Genomic DNA, 13,426 nt, shown 5'->3' with positions numbered 1-13,426 from the left:
ATGATAATAAAGGTGCCATGCATTTATCAGTGTGTGACTGTTTGTAGGATGTGTGTGACTGTGAATGTATTCATGCAGCAGAGGTGCCTCCTGGCTGTCGTTAAAATCTCCTCCCCCTTCAATCACCCTCCTTGTGTGCGCAGTTTTGCTGCAGCCTGGAGTCGAGCACAGCTGCCTGGTACGACCAGAGGCAAACATCACTGACTGTGCAGTTAAACACGAACCGCAAGCTGCTGTAATCTGGACAAAATAACAAGACAAATAACCGAGAAAGCCCTCCGGTAAGGCTTTGTTTAAACGTTTATGTTACTTCCCGGTAGTCTAATTTATTAATAAATTAATCCCGACGTCAGCCGTAGTAGAAACACGGCAGTTAACGTCAACGGCTCGTAGATTGCTAACAGTTAGCTATCTTTGCTAGCTAGCAAGCTATAAAACAAAACCGTTCCACTGTGGTGCTCTTATTGCATTAAACGCTTCTAATCTCAGTTCATCCCAGCTGGATTTACACAATAATATCCTGCATCTTTTAAAATGCATTTTGTTCAGCTCATATGCCAACTTCCTTTATTTTCATAGAAAAAATTTGCAAAATGCAGCAATACTGGAAGGCTACTTTTACACTAGCTTTTTAACAAAACAATGTCAGGTGCTTCTGGAGCTTTTGATAATTTCACACTGCCTTCATCAGCAGATGGAGTTTTCCAGCTGGTATATATCAACATACAGGCAATATGGAAAAATAACTTTTGCAGAAATGATATTGTATGATCAAAAGCTCTTAAACAGTTTCGAAATGGACCTGCGGTTTTACAAATAATGACTGTTGGTTTAACAGAACACTGAATATTTTTTAAAGAAACGTGTATTCAGTTTAGAGTTACAATTCATGTATCTTGCATAAATTGACTGGAAATAACATAAATCCCAAATGCCTGAATAGTGTTTGTTCATTTAATCCACAACGTGAGCACAAGTCGTTTATGCAAACATTGCACTGTACTGCAAAAAGATGATTTTACTGAGTCGTCATGATTGTGTCAATCATATTCTGCATATCTTTGTGACAGCTCTTGTAAATTTGACTGTTTTTCCACAGGTGAAATTGAATTAAACCAAAGCGTATCTGTCCCTTCTCTATTTTGGTTCTGACCAAGTGGGTATTGTTCTACAAATGGATAATGGAGACTGGGGCCATAGGGTAAGAGATGGATAGAAATCAGACTAGAATAAGAGGTTTATTTTTTAACAGAAAGAAAAGTTAAAATCACTCTGTTGACAGAGTAGTTTTACATCTAGCATCTAACAATGCAACCACATAACTTCCTGCAGTAAGGTTGAAATGTTGGGATTGTATCTAAACAGATGTAGTGAGGTGTTGATTTGACCTTTTTGATCATTTTAGAATCTGTGGTGCTGTTGAATTGTGTTGCATTGTGTTTTTCCAATATTTAATCCCAGAGATATGTTAGAAACACTTCTCACTATAATGCAAAACATTTTTACACACAGTACGACAAACTACATGATTTATTGCTGGGGCGTTGTATTGAACTCCATTTATGTTTAGCTAGTTTGTCAGCTGAAATTCACACAGTTCATGTAATTGAACTACTGTACTACTGTATATAGTAATGCAAATTTAAAAATAATTTTCTTTTTTTAATTCTTATCCTTATCTTGTTCCTCTTTTGTTTTAGATGAGTTCTCCTGTTACCTTGAACGTGGGAGGTCACATGTACACCACCAGTTTATCTACCCTGCAGCGCTATCCAGACTCCATGCTGGGTGCAATGTTCCGGGGAGATTTCCCCACTACTCGCGATTCCAAAGGGAATTATTTCATTGATCGTGATGGGACACTTTTTCGGTACATCCTGAACTTTCTGCGGACGTCTGAGCTTACCCTTCCTGCCGACTTCACAGAGACAGACCTATTAAGGAAAGAGGCGGACTTCTACCAGATCGAACCGTTGATCCATTGCCTTCATGACCCCAAGCCTCTGTACCCTCCCGACATCTATGAACAGGTCGTGGAGCTCTCAAGCACTCGGAAACTTTCAAAATATTCAAATCCAGTCGCTGTTATCATCACACAGCTAACCATAACCACAAAAGTTCACGGCCTGCTGGAAGGTATTTCCAACAACTTTACAAAGTGGAGCAAACACATGATGGACACCAGAGACTGCCAGGTGTCGTTCACCTTCGGACCATGTGACTATCACCAAGAGATTTCACTAAGGGTTCACCTCATGGACTACATCATGAAACAAGGATTCAACATCCGCAACACCCGTGTGCATCATATGAGTGAGCGTGCAAACGAGAACACGGTGGAGCATCACTGGACTTTCTGTAGACCAGCTCGCAAAGTTGAAGACTGAGTTAAAGCACAGTTGTTGTGCGTGACACTGCTGTTTGATTTTTTCTTTATATTACCCATGTCCTGTTTAAACAACCACACATTTTGAAATCTGTTTCAAATGTCTGTGTCACTAGTAATCATTTATTTTTCTTTTGACCAAGGTGGTACAGTGGGACAAGGCTCAAAGTCCAGGCAGATGGCATACCAACTGTGGAAAATAGGAATTCTCTATTTATTCACCTCCAATTGCAAGAAGACTTTCTTAGTTGTACTACCACTACTTAAAAAATGTCCTAATTGACGACTATGAGTATAAAGACTTTTGTTTGAAGCAGAAAGATCCCATGTACAAGAGCAATGATTTTTATTTCATTGTATTTATAAAGGGACACAAGAATACCCCAGATATGCTCAAATGTGGAAATCTTGCTTTTTCAAGGAATAGTTTTGATCAAATGTGGTTTAATATCGGCAAAATGTTATTCCGAATTCAAGGATAATGTGACTTATGATCCCAATTTTAAGGGGAAGGGGGATATTGTAAAATGATTGTTCCTCGTACATAAGCTGTCTTGGTCATGTTTTGGACTGCAGACACTAAACAAATAACTGTTTTGAATCCTGAGTTGTCAGGAGTGAACCTGTTTTTCATAATAAATTATGATTATCTTTAGCCCAACTTACAGTAGATCTTAAATAAGTTTCTTACCTGTCTTATCTCCTTTTATGGTACTATAATTGAAGACCTCTCGTCATTGTTGCATGTGTCTGAGGGTCTTGTGTTTGTATATGTAGTTGTGGGCTTTGAAGTATTATGCCATACTGTTACAGTTTAGAGCCCATATCAACAGCGATGTGTTTGATCATTCCAGCCAAAATAAAACATATGTATTTGTCAGTTATTTGCATTGCTTTATCCAATTACACATATTTGCATTATGCTTTAATAATTTCTCTGTGTTCATGATACTACAATGTATAACATGTTTAAGACACAAAAAAGGAAAACATTATGAAGATGTTCATGGTCTCAGGACTCAATTGACAGATAATCCCAGGTTATTGTTAGCTTGGTAGCTACTTTTGGCAGCAACCAGGTGACAAAAAAAGTATGAAGGTACCTTCAATATTGAATTAACATGTCATAACCACTCATCTAAGGTCTGCCCTTTATTGACCAAAAGTTTTGACATAATACTGATACACTAGTCTCCTCTACTACATCATGTAATTGCTATTATTTCTTTATGACAATTTCACGACTAACTAATGACTTTCAAAAATAAAAAAATTGAGCCAAATGTAAAAAAAAAAAAACGATAATATTTTTGTGTTTATAATTGTATTTAAAAAGCTTTTCTCACTCTGAAATGCAATTATTTATCAAATGTCTGCACAGGATAGACATTTGTAAAAACGATTATATTTTTGCGACCTTTAACCCATCTTTCATATGAGGAGAAAACCTGCCCTTCTCAGCTGTTTAATCGTCGGATAAAACTGTATTTTATAGCTCTTTGCATTCATTTTGAAGTTACAGCGTAGCGCTTGACACCTAAACACAACCGGATGTGACGACGTTTCCTGGGTGCGTTCGTTTTAAGCTCCAACATCGAGCTACCGTAGAGTGCTATATACATTCTAGAAAGTTCTGTTCTTTTTCTTTACTGCAGGTAACAAAACGAGCGCACCCCATTTCTCACGTCCGTTGATCTTGTAACAAGCGTAAAGGACATGTTGAGGTTCACGCTTGCTCTATTACTTTGAAACACCATAGTCCCTCCAGTCCCCCCTGCATTATAAACAGTTTTATTTTGACATTACCTGTTTTGGGTAACATATCTGTTAGCCAGAATGAAGAGTAACAACATACAATATTTACTGAGCCTTGTCCCAGGGAAACAAAGTCTAGGGACGTACAGGTTTCTCCCCATCTTCTTCTGCATCGGAGGCGCCATGGAGTGGATCATGATCAACGTGAGGATAGGAAAAGAGACTTTCTGTGAGTGTGAATCTAGTTCGTTTCTAACATTTAAACTTTGTGTTTGAGCTAGCTGACATTAGCATGACAGTGACATCTGTTTGCTCATTGCCTTGGTATGTGAGTTATATGATGAGTTTTAAAGGCTTTTAAATGTAAATAAAGACAAATAAGAGCATTAGCCTACATATAACGTGACGTACAGATTGCCATGTTGCACGTTGCATTAACTTGCAGTCTGTTTACAGTTGCCTAGGACTGTGCTTGTCTGAATATGTCGCACAAAGCAGCCTTGTTGACATTTCAAACATGTCCTCAAACTTTCCTCTCCTCCCCACTCTAATTAGGAAATATTGAAAAATGGAGAGAAAGGTGGAAAAAGTATTTATAAATAGTCACAGCAGTCAGTGGGTCCGACTATGGCAGTGCATGTAGCCTACAGCTGCTTACAGAAACAATTCAATCCACAATATAGCTTTACATTCTCTCAGTGTTGATAATTAAATATATGACAACACAAACCCAGATGATATTGTTATAAAAGTACCCCTCAATTCAAAATGGTTACAGAAGTGTATGTACCCAACGAACTGAATGCACTTAAAGCAATACATAGTATTTGTTTAAATTAAATGTGGTCCCTTTCTATATGATTTATTGTTATAAATATGTATTATAATATAACTTTATATTAAATAATTATGTGTCCAGCGCTTCATATCACATATTGATATTTCTGTAGAAAACATGTAGAGAGTTAAGTGCTACTGGATCCCTCAAAAATATTTAAAAAGGAAAATAAACCTTATGTGTACTCTCATTGAACTCGCATTCATTTATTCCAGATGTGCTCAAATGTGCCAATCCATCACAACTAAAAGGATTCACAATTCTTTGGTGTTTAAAAAAGAAAAAAGAGTTGGGGAGAAAAGCTATCCTGCATATTTTACCCTGTAGTTTTCCAAAGCCATTTAGGGATACAGAAAATTGTTTTCCTCTACAGAGAACAGACTTTCATCTGTTATTTTCATTCCTTGAACCCATAGCCTTTTCTGGAGTTGCAAACTTTTTTTATTTTGCAGAATAACTCATATGTATGCTTTTTTCATAGAAGAACATTTAACTCGACAATCAAGAAAAAGCATGTGGAATGTCTCATTGTACTTTCTTTATTCTGTTTTCTTTCCAGATGATGTCTACCGAAGAAAACAATCGGAACGGGACTACGAGAAGAAGATAGCTGATGGTTTAATAGTTCTTAATGAGCCTACACCCAAGTGACCAATGGCCAGACTATGTGGACTTGCTGTGTCACCTAAGGACATATTCTTGGACTCTCGCTCCCTACTGTTTCCAACAGGCTGGAATGGACTTCATAGCATGTAACAACAACCATGTGAACGTTATGAGTGAAAGGCTTATGGAGAAACATGCACGTTTATTGTCTTCAGATTAAGAAAACATTTGCAGTAATAATAATAATGGTAGCTCAAATGAAAGAATTAAATAATCTCCAGAATGGCCTATAGGATACTGAAGTTAAATTCTTAAAACATTGCATAGCACCTGCTCAAAGAAAACAGCCAAGCCAAATTGTACTTAACAAATAAAGAAATTATCTTCTGTATTTAAAGACATCTTGGATTATTTTGCACACGTGTTAGATAATGGTTGATAACATCCCAAAACACAAGCTCTTTTATACCCTTGTTTAAATCCTGACGTTCTGTAACATTGCGTTTATATGGACTTGCACTGTAAGCATTGCTAGTATATCAAATTGAAACACATTTTGCAAACAATATTTTTTGTATCTTTATATCTGCATGTTTAATTTGACGCAAATCTTCCTCAGAAGGGCTTACCACCGTCAAAAGCATGTTTTGGTCATTTCAGTGGTACCATCCGATAGGGAGGGCCTGCAGGCAGGTGAAGCTATCGGGGTGCTCAGACAGCACCACAGGGTTCCCGTCCAGCCTCACCTCGTCCATGTTGGTTCGGACGTAATAACTGAAGTTCCCTCTGCAGAACGTCTCATCTGTTACTGTTGAGATCTTGTTGTTCTGCAGGACAGACACAGGACACCACAATATTGGCCCAGCAAGTAGCTACTACTGTTGGCAATACAAACACAAATAAGTTAATTTCTTTCTACAGTCATTTGCTGTGATTTCATTGTATTGCAGATGAACTTACATGCAGGTGCACAACCTGAAGAGACTCTGGAAGTTGGGGCACAGCTGTCAGTTCATTGTTTCCAAGATAAAGATATGCCAGTCTTGTGAGTTTCTGCAACAACAAAAGACCACTATTTCGGGCTGCCTGCTGTATCAAACTTGCAATGTACATAATGTTTGTAACATTTTAACTTGGGATCTTACTTTAAAAGCAGTTGCCTTCACACCCTTGGTTTTAAGCTGGTTGAAATTGGCATTGAACAGAATCAGCTTGGCAGGCAGCATAGGCAGTTTAGTCAGTTTGTTTTCTCCAAGAATGAGCTCCTCAAGAAGTAGAAGTTTTGAAAAAGCTCCATCGTCTATCTCAGTGATGAGATTCCCAGTTAGGTCAATTGTTTTTATGGTGGCTGGAGTATAAAACAAAGAGAGATGGCTTGAAAGATCACATTCACTGAAGAGTTAACTAAACTATAATGACTTGTATTTACCTATGTCTGCAAAGTCTTGGTTTCTTATTTTTGTGATTTTGTTGAAACGTGCGTAGAGATGTGCTGTTTCTTTTGGCAGTGCTGGGACTGCTGACATTTCAGGGAACACGTCCTCACAGTAAACTGATCCAATCAGGCAAACGCAAAGCAGACATGTTGGCATGTCTGAAAAGATCACAAGTAATAGGTTTCAGCAATGTGATGGCAGCTTCAAGCTCAACACACACAGTTTGGATGGGGACACTTGATCGACCCAATTATTACATAACACTGCTTTAGCTACATTTTTCCTAAAAATACAAATGCTTCAACAACTATTGCATAATAAACATTGAAACAGTTGTTCAAAACGATTTATTCAATTTAAAGAAACCTTACCGACAGCTTTTGGAGCTGCTGCTGGGTCAGTGACAGAGTCTTGAACAGTGTCATAGTCTGGAAGGTTTGCAGTGTCTTCCTGTAAAAAGGAGAACCCCTTATAGCAGCTATACTTTCCCTTACAACTCAAGAGGACTATGCATTAGTTCTACCAACTTATTAACAGTGTATACACCTTTAAGATAAAATTACCTTAGGTCTTCTGACTTCCATGTATTTGTCTTTTGCTGCAGTAGACAATATCCATGGCAGTAGTATGGATGTAAAAAATAAAGTCCTTAATTGCATCATTGTCTCTTAGTTGGTGTCGAGAGAAGAGAGTTTCTGTCAGCAAGCTGGGACCTGAGTTATATGTGAGCAGGAAACATTTCCTTCCAGCTTTTTATGTAGCTGCCAGTAAGTAAGAAAATGAAGCAAAGTTTAACTCAATACATGCTGCGTTAGTGTTGCTCTCAGTTGTCAGGGCATTTCTAAAGACTATATACTGTACTTTTTGAAAGGATTTTTTTGTGATTTATGAAATTATTTTGCAAAGCAAGCAACTTACTGGAAAGAGAACACTATTTAAAGGTATGACTCAGTTCAAACACCAACAAAAAAACATAATGCACTCTTTAGCAGAGGTTTGTTTCTCTATTACAAGGGACATGTACAGAATATGATCAACATTTCTGTATTGTCCTGAAACAATCAATTAATTGATAGACAGAAAATGGATCAAAAAGTTTGATCAACAGTACAATATTTTAGATTCCTTATTGTGCAAAACCACTCCACATCACTGTTTACAGCCTTTAACATTAGAGGATTGTTTTGTTTCAGTTTTTAAAAAAGTATTTAGACTGTTGTTCGTTCTCTGTTGGCTCTGGGAATGTTTCACTATTATGACCTTTTTTAAACTATAATTTAAAAAAAAACTGAAGCATAAACAGTAATGAAAATGATCATAACTTAGATCCCTAATGTCACTCAGGTAAAGAACAGAAAGTCATATTCAGGTTTAGAGATGTTTTTTCTATGGCTTGTGTTTCAGACAGATCAATCATGTTAAAGAGTCTATGAATGTAGGCTCACTGGGCTAGTGTTTGTGCAAAACAGAGGTTACAATTGTGATCGACCTTAACGTTTGACCTTGCTGTGCAGGCTGAAAGCAAAAATAACTGTCTTACATGTACAAAGGGCCGTGCTAATAATAAAATGTAACCGTACAATTATAACCAATACGTTTACCAATTTCCTGCACAGCATTCTGTATAGTTATTTAAGGTGTATAAATGCGGGAGCTCTCATGTTCAAACACACAACATAAATACATCTGATATCTTTGAAAATACTTAATATAGTAATTGTGTCTAGAGTTTAACCAGGAGCCGTTGCCAGATAAAGATCCGCATTAACGATAATATGCGTTTTTTGCTGAAATGAAGTGTGGAATAGAAATCGTCATGTAACCTTGTTGTTTGAATGAATCTATAATGAAAATGATTATGTCAAAGCCCACCAGATAAAACAAATATGGCTTAAGCGCACATATAACTTGTGTTTTTTTAAATTATATTTTACAGTAGGCTATATTAATTATCTTATTTAGCTTATGAGCAGGGGTAGCATTACGTAAGGCAGATGTGCGGTGAGAAAAGAGGAAACAGAACGGGCAGTGTAGCGGAAGTGGTACTGCCCTGAACGATACGCTGAGCGAGACGGAGGACGGAGGCTAAATCGTCCAGAGAGAGAAAAAAAAAAGCAGGACTAAAAGTCACCAATATTGTAAGTGTAAGAAGATCGCACTTATGTAAGGCGCAATATAAGAGCATATTTTCATTCGTAGCTTAATGTTAGAATGGCGTTTTCATCGTGTCTGGTTGAATCCTGCTGAGAAGCCATCATGATAGCGAGCTGGGTTTGTGAAAGGCTAACGGTTTAGCGCGTTGGCTAGCAGCTCATGCTAACCAGCAAGCTAACGGACGGTCGGATTCCGTGACACTTTGTTCTGACAGGCTCGTCAGCCTAGGCGGGCCGTGATACAGCTGCTAAAAATGAATTAAACGTGTAGGTAACGCGTTAGAGTACACAATTATGTTTTCTGTGTATAATAAAAAAATAGCAAATGCCGATTGCCAACACCCTAACCGTGTTTTTTAACCGAAAGTCAGTCGTTGCTTTTGTTGGCCTAGCGGACGGACGTTACCGTCACACACTGTAACGCTACATTTTAAGACGACGCTAGCTAGCAAATGGTTAGCCACTCCTCCACTCGCTGTGCGTATTCATTAATACGACAGATGAGAAACAATAACGGTATCTAATTATGTTAGGTGTCATATTTATATTGTACAAAACTAATAATTATTCTGATCGGTCGCACATTGCAAGCTATATTTGACATCGGTTAGCACAATGTACCGCTCCGCTAGCGTTGCTAGCAACATAAAGGGAGGGCATTAAAACCTGACCCGTGAATGCTTCGCTTGGTGTACTAATTGTCGATTTAAACGACATTAAAAGAGCCACTGAAACAGTTTTGTTATTTATATTTTACAATATGGCAGTTGTTGATACTGTGAGTGGATTTGATTTATTCACATTAAATCTAATTGGGGTTAAGGACTAGGAAGGATTGACAAACGCTAGCTAGCAGCTAGCCTTAGCCAGTGATGTGTATGGTTGACCCACTTGCCATGGGGCCCAGTTTGCAATGCTTATCCTCACTTTCCTTTGAATCCAATGGTAACCTCTCTTAGAAGCCAAAGCAAAATAACTTAATAATACAAGTTAAAAGAAAAAAATAAATGCCAATGTGAGGTATGTTGTTAACATGTCCCCCTGTTATTTGATTAACTATACACAACACATCCTAATACTGTTTTTCTTCTCCACCAGTCTAGAAAATGGATAAGAACGACCTGGTACAGAAGGCCAAGCTTGCCGAGCAGGCTGAGCGCTATGATGACATGGCTGCATCCATGAAGGCGGTGACAGAGCAAAATACGGAGCTGTCAAATGAGGAGCGCAACCTTCTCTCGGTTGCCTACAAGAATGTGGTAGGAGCACGCCGCTCATCCTGGCGTGTCATCTCCAGCATTGAGCAGAAGACGGAGGGCAATGAAAAAAAGATGCAGATGGCGCGCGAATACCGGGAGAAGATTGAAGTTGAGCTGCAGGATATCTGCCGTGATGTGCTTGTAAGGATTTTGTATTTTTTGTTTTGTAATTCAATACTTAATCATTCACATGTGAAAATGGCGCTTGTTTGAAATTGATTCTGAATATCACATAACTAAACTATTTTAACTTTTGTTTTCAGGGGCTACTGGACAACTTTCTCATTACCAATGCAAGTGCTGCCGAGAGCAAGGTGTTCTATCTGAAAATGAAAGGCGACTATTATAGATACCTGTCTGAGGTTGCTTCTGAAGATAAAAAGAAGGGTAAGGACATGCTTAACATAAGAGATGTGTTCACTGACCATGTGCCTACAGCTGCATTAATACAATTAATAACAAGGGGTCAAATCCCTATATGAAAGGGATCAGTAAGGGTAATTATCCCCAAGTCTGCAGTTTCTTTCCCCCACATGTAGCATTTTTCAACTATATATATTTTTGTTCTTCTCTTTCACTATAAAGATACCGTGGAGAATTCCCAGCAGGCGTACCAGCAAGCATTTGACATCAGCAAGGAGGAGATGCAGCCAACACACCCCATCCGGCTTGGCCTGGCCCTCAACTTCTCGGTCTTCTACTATGAAATCCTCAACAACCCGGACAAGGCTTGCAGCCTGGCTAAGGCGGTATGGACTGAAGCCCAATGTCATAATTTCTAAATCCTTTACAGGTTTACTGTGAATAAGATTAGAAGGCAATATTATATTACAATGTTGCTGGATGTTTTGTAAACATTTGAATAACAAGTGTAATATTTGTCTTTCAGGCATTTGATGACGCCATTGCTGAACTTGACACTTTGAACGAGGATTCTTACAAAGACAGCACCCTGATCATGCAACTACTAAGGGATAACCTGACTGTGAGTTTTAAGCACCATACTGTTTTGTCTCTCATTGATCCTACTGTATTACTCAAAGCTAATTATAACATTATTTTCTTTCTCTGTTACCAGCTGTGGACATCAGAAAACCAAGCAGATGAGGGAGAGACTGGAGATGGGGAAAACTAATGGAATTGCACTGTTAATCCACCTACACTCTTATCTTAAACACAGACAGCTTATATACATCCCCCTCCACTCCATCAGCTCCTCCCACTTCTGTATGACAAGCAGCCTGAATTGCTCCTGACCAACTAGTTTACCCCTCTCAGTTCACTGTTAGGTGACAGGGTAATTTTTCAGTTAGCAGATTCAGTCACTTTGTGGAAACATGTTGTATTGATTAATGAGTCCATGTTGCTGTTGTTTTTTGTCGGCTTTTGTGTGTATGTCTGTATGTAGTGAGAGCATGTATGAAAAGATGTGAAAGATTGTGTGTATGTGTGGTGGTCTGGGGGGAGGGGGGTGTTGTGAATTCTAATCGTCCTTCCAAATCCCTTTGTCCCAGCTAGTTTGTTGTGCATTTTTCATCCCTTTTTTTTTTGGTTATTTTCTTATTTGTGATTCCTCATGATATTTACAGGTTTTATTGTATGGTAATTAAACTGGCAGTTGATTTCCACCAATCACTGTGATGGTAGGCGTCCCATTTGCTTCACAATCCCAAAACAGTTTTTGTGTTTGTATTTTCAGACACTCGTACAATCCTGTATTAACAACTAACTGCAATTCTGCTGTGGGTTCATACAGAAAGGAGGCAGCTGTATTGTGACACTGACATATTGGTGTAAGGCTCCTTGATCATGTTCACAAATTCACAGTTTCAAGGGACCCCTTAAATTGTCATGTTAGATTTGTCAGACATCATACATTCCACATGAATTAGGCTTTTGGAAAGACAGTGCTCCTGTTTTTTTTTTTGGAACTAAGTATGGATTGTCATTGTAGTTTTACTCACTGTTCAGGTGCTGCTTGATCTCAGTACAATGAAAATTGTATGCGTTAATGTGGTACCATGTATTTTGCAAGATTGACTATCATCTGTATGTAAAACCTAAAGTAACCTTTTATTGATGTTAATTGAAAATGTCTTACCACACTGTATCAACCCTGCTTGCAAAAATATTCCTCTTAAAGCGGTTGTTTTCTCCAACAAAAAAAATCTGTGCCTGGCTTTCTCTTGCAGTATCTGTGGCTGCATCTGCTTGTTTTTTAGAAATATCAAAGGGAATTAGTTAAGACCAGACAACCTAAATTGCTAAATCTTGACAACATTTTTTACCCAGGTGCATCTCTCTGCTGTTAAAGATTGCTTGTGTTAATGATCGCCTCAAAAATCAGGTCTAATTTGGAGAGGCCAAGTCCTTCACTTAAGGAAAAAAAGCTCAGTGTCACAATACCATTTATCACCACTACATTCCACATATTGTAGTTGAAGACACCATTCCACATTATTGCTGACCGTCTGTTTACTCTGACAATGCTCCAATGAATTGAAATAATCCTGTCGGGAGGGGGTGAAAAAAAAAAATCATGTCAATTTATTATTATGCTTGATGAAAATGCAGTTAGTGAATGTGGAACGAAGCCTGTCTGTATATCAGGTATTTACTTGCTTTGTTTTTACAAGTCTTATGGCTAAACATTTGCTTCTGTAACAGTCTATTACCCAGTGCACACACAAGTGGTTGTGAAAATTTAGAATAGCTCTAAAAAGCAATGAAGAAATGGAGATAAACAATGGTTGGTGTAATTCTAGCTTTGTGTTTATGTATCTTAAAACCATTCTAGTTTCACTATACATGTAAGAAATAGAAAAAGTGTCAAAGAACATTCAGTGAAATAAAGTTTCGTTTAAGATAACAGGCAAATAACGTCTTCATTTTTGTTCGCAGGAAATATTAATATGATTTAGTAAAGATACCTTAAATTCACTGAGTTTTCGTGACGATGTATGATTTCAGTCTGGGCCTTGCAAACATCCAAC

General features: G+C 38.0%; 4 protein-coding genes across 6 annotated transcripts; 3 read left to right on the top strand and 1 right to left on the bottom strand.

The window, feature by feature from the left end:
- Positions 1–121: 121 nt before the first annotated feature.
- On the top strand, positions 122–3,270 carry kctd6b (potassium channel tetramerization domain containing 6b). Of its 3 annotated transcripts, XM_079674555.1 has the most exons (4): positions 124–281; positions 1,100–1,201; positions 1,701–2,404; positions 2,530–3,270. In XM_079674555.1, the coding sequence occupies exons 2-3, from the start codon at positions 1,175–1,177 to the stop codon at positions 2,385–2,387; spliced, it is 714 nt and encodes a 237-aa protein (XP_079530681.1). In that variant the 5' UTR covers positions 124–281; positions 1,100–1,174; the 3' UTR covers positions 2,388–2,404; positions 2,530–3,270. The 3 variants fall into 3 exon arrangements, with proteins under 3 accessions (XP_079530682.1, XP_079530681.1, XP_079530680.1); XM_079674554.1 differs by having other exon boundaries at positions 125–281; positions 1,701–3,270; XM_079674556.1 differs by lacking the exon at positions 1,100–1,201 and having other exon boundaries at positions 122–281; positions 1,701–3,270.
- A 776-nt stretch (positions 3,271–4,046) lies between these two features.
- Positions 4,047–5,976, top strand: uqcc5 (ubiquinol-cytochrome c reductase complex assembly factor 5). The gene is made up of 2 exons (XM_079679017.1): positions 4,047–4,370; positions 5,539–5,976. Exons 1-2 carry the CDS (start codon positions 4,223–4,225, stop codon positions 5,628–5,630), a joined length of 240 nt encoding a protein of 79 aa, XP_079535143.1. The 5' UTR covers positions 4,047–4,222; the 3' UTR covers positions 5,631–5,976.
- On the bottom strand, positions 5,768–7,824 carry ognb (osteoglycin, paralog b). Its single transcript, XM_079679015.1, has 6 exons — positions 7,585–7,824; positions 7,393–7,471; positions 7,015–7,179; positions 6,731–6,933; positions 6,546–6,638; positions 5,768–6,412 (listed from the first exon to the last, which is right to left on the bottom strand). Exons 1-6 carry the CDS (start codon positions 7,681–7,683, stop codon positions 6,242–6,244), a joined length of 810 nt encoding a protein of 269 aa, XP_079535141.1. The 5' UTR covers positions 7,684–7,824; the 3' UTR covers positions 5,768–6,241.
- Positions 7,825–9,000: 1,176 nt separating this feature from the next.
- Positions 9,001–13,302, top strand: LOC307037845 (14-3-3 protein beta/alpha-1). The gene is made up of 6 exons (XM_079679016.1): positions 9,001–9,159; positions 10,273–10,574; positions 10,697–10,820; positions 11,019–11,182; positions 11,323–11,418; positions 11,512–13,302. The coding sequence occupies exons 2-6, from the start codon at positions 10,281–10,283 to the stop codon at positions 11,566–11,568; spliced, it is 735 nt and encodes a 244-aa protein (XP_079535142.1). The 5' UTR covers positions 9,001–9,159; positions 10,273–10,280; the 3' UTR covers positions 11,569–13,302.
- Positions 13,303–13,426: the final 124 nt, after the last annotated feature.

This window comes from Notothenia rossii, assembly GCF_949606895.1.
Source record: "Notothenia rossii genome assembly, chromosome: 4".
Classification (NCBI taxonomy): domain Eukaryota; kingdom Metazoa; phylum Chordata; class Actinopteri; order Perciformes; family Nototheniidae; genus Notothenia; species Notothenia rossii.
The sequence above is the reverse complement of the archived record's forward strand: the minus strand, read 5'-3'. Positions and strand labels throughout refer to the sequence as shown.

Excerpts from the sequence above, each read along its gene's own strand:
- kctd6b (XM_079674555.1), top strand. The coding sequence starts at position 1,175 with ATGGATAATGGAGACTGGGGCCATAGG. Across the intron at positions 1,202-1,700 it reads ATGGAGACTGGGGCCATAGG|ATGAGTTCTCCTGTTACCTT; the intron begins GTAAGAGATGGA and ends CTTTTGTTTTAG.
- uqcc5 (XM_079679017.1), top strand. The coding sequence starts at position 4,223 with ATGAAGAGTAACAACATACAATATTTACTGAGCCTTGTCCCAGGGAAA. Across the intron at positions 4,371-5,538 it reads GATAGGAAAAGAGACTTTCT|ATGATGTCTACCGAAGAAAA; the intron begins GTGAGTGTGAAT and ends TTTTCTTTCCAG.
- ognb (XM_079679015.1), bottom strand. The coding sequence starts at position 7,683 with ATGATGCAATTAAGGACTTTATTTTTTACATCCATACTACTGCCATGG. Across the intron at positions 6,639-6,730 it reads TGAAGGCAACTGCTTTTAAA|AAACTCACAAGACTGGCATA; the intron begins GTAAGATCCCAA and ends TTGTTGTTGCAG. Across the intron at positions 6,413-6,545 it reads TTCAGGTTGTGCACCTGCAT|AACAACAAGATCTCAACAGT; the intron begins GTAAGTTCATCT and ends TCTGTCCTGCAG.
- LOC307037845 (XM_079679016.1), top strand. The coding sequence starts at position 10,281 with ATGGATAAGAACGACCTGGTACAGAAGGCCAAGCTTGCCGAGCAGGCT. Across the intron at positions 10,821-11,018 it reads TTCTGAAGATAAAAAGAAGG|ATACCGTGGAGAATTCCCAG; the intron begins GTAAGGACATGC and ends TTCACTATAAAG. Across the intron at positions 11,419-11,511 it reads TACTAAGGGATAACCTGACT|CTGTGGACATCAGAAAACCA; the intron begins GTGAGTTTTAAG and ends CTCTGTTACCAG.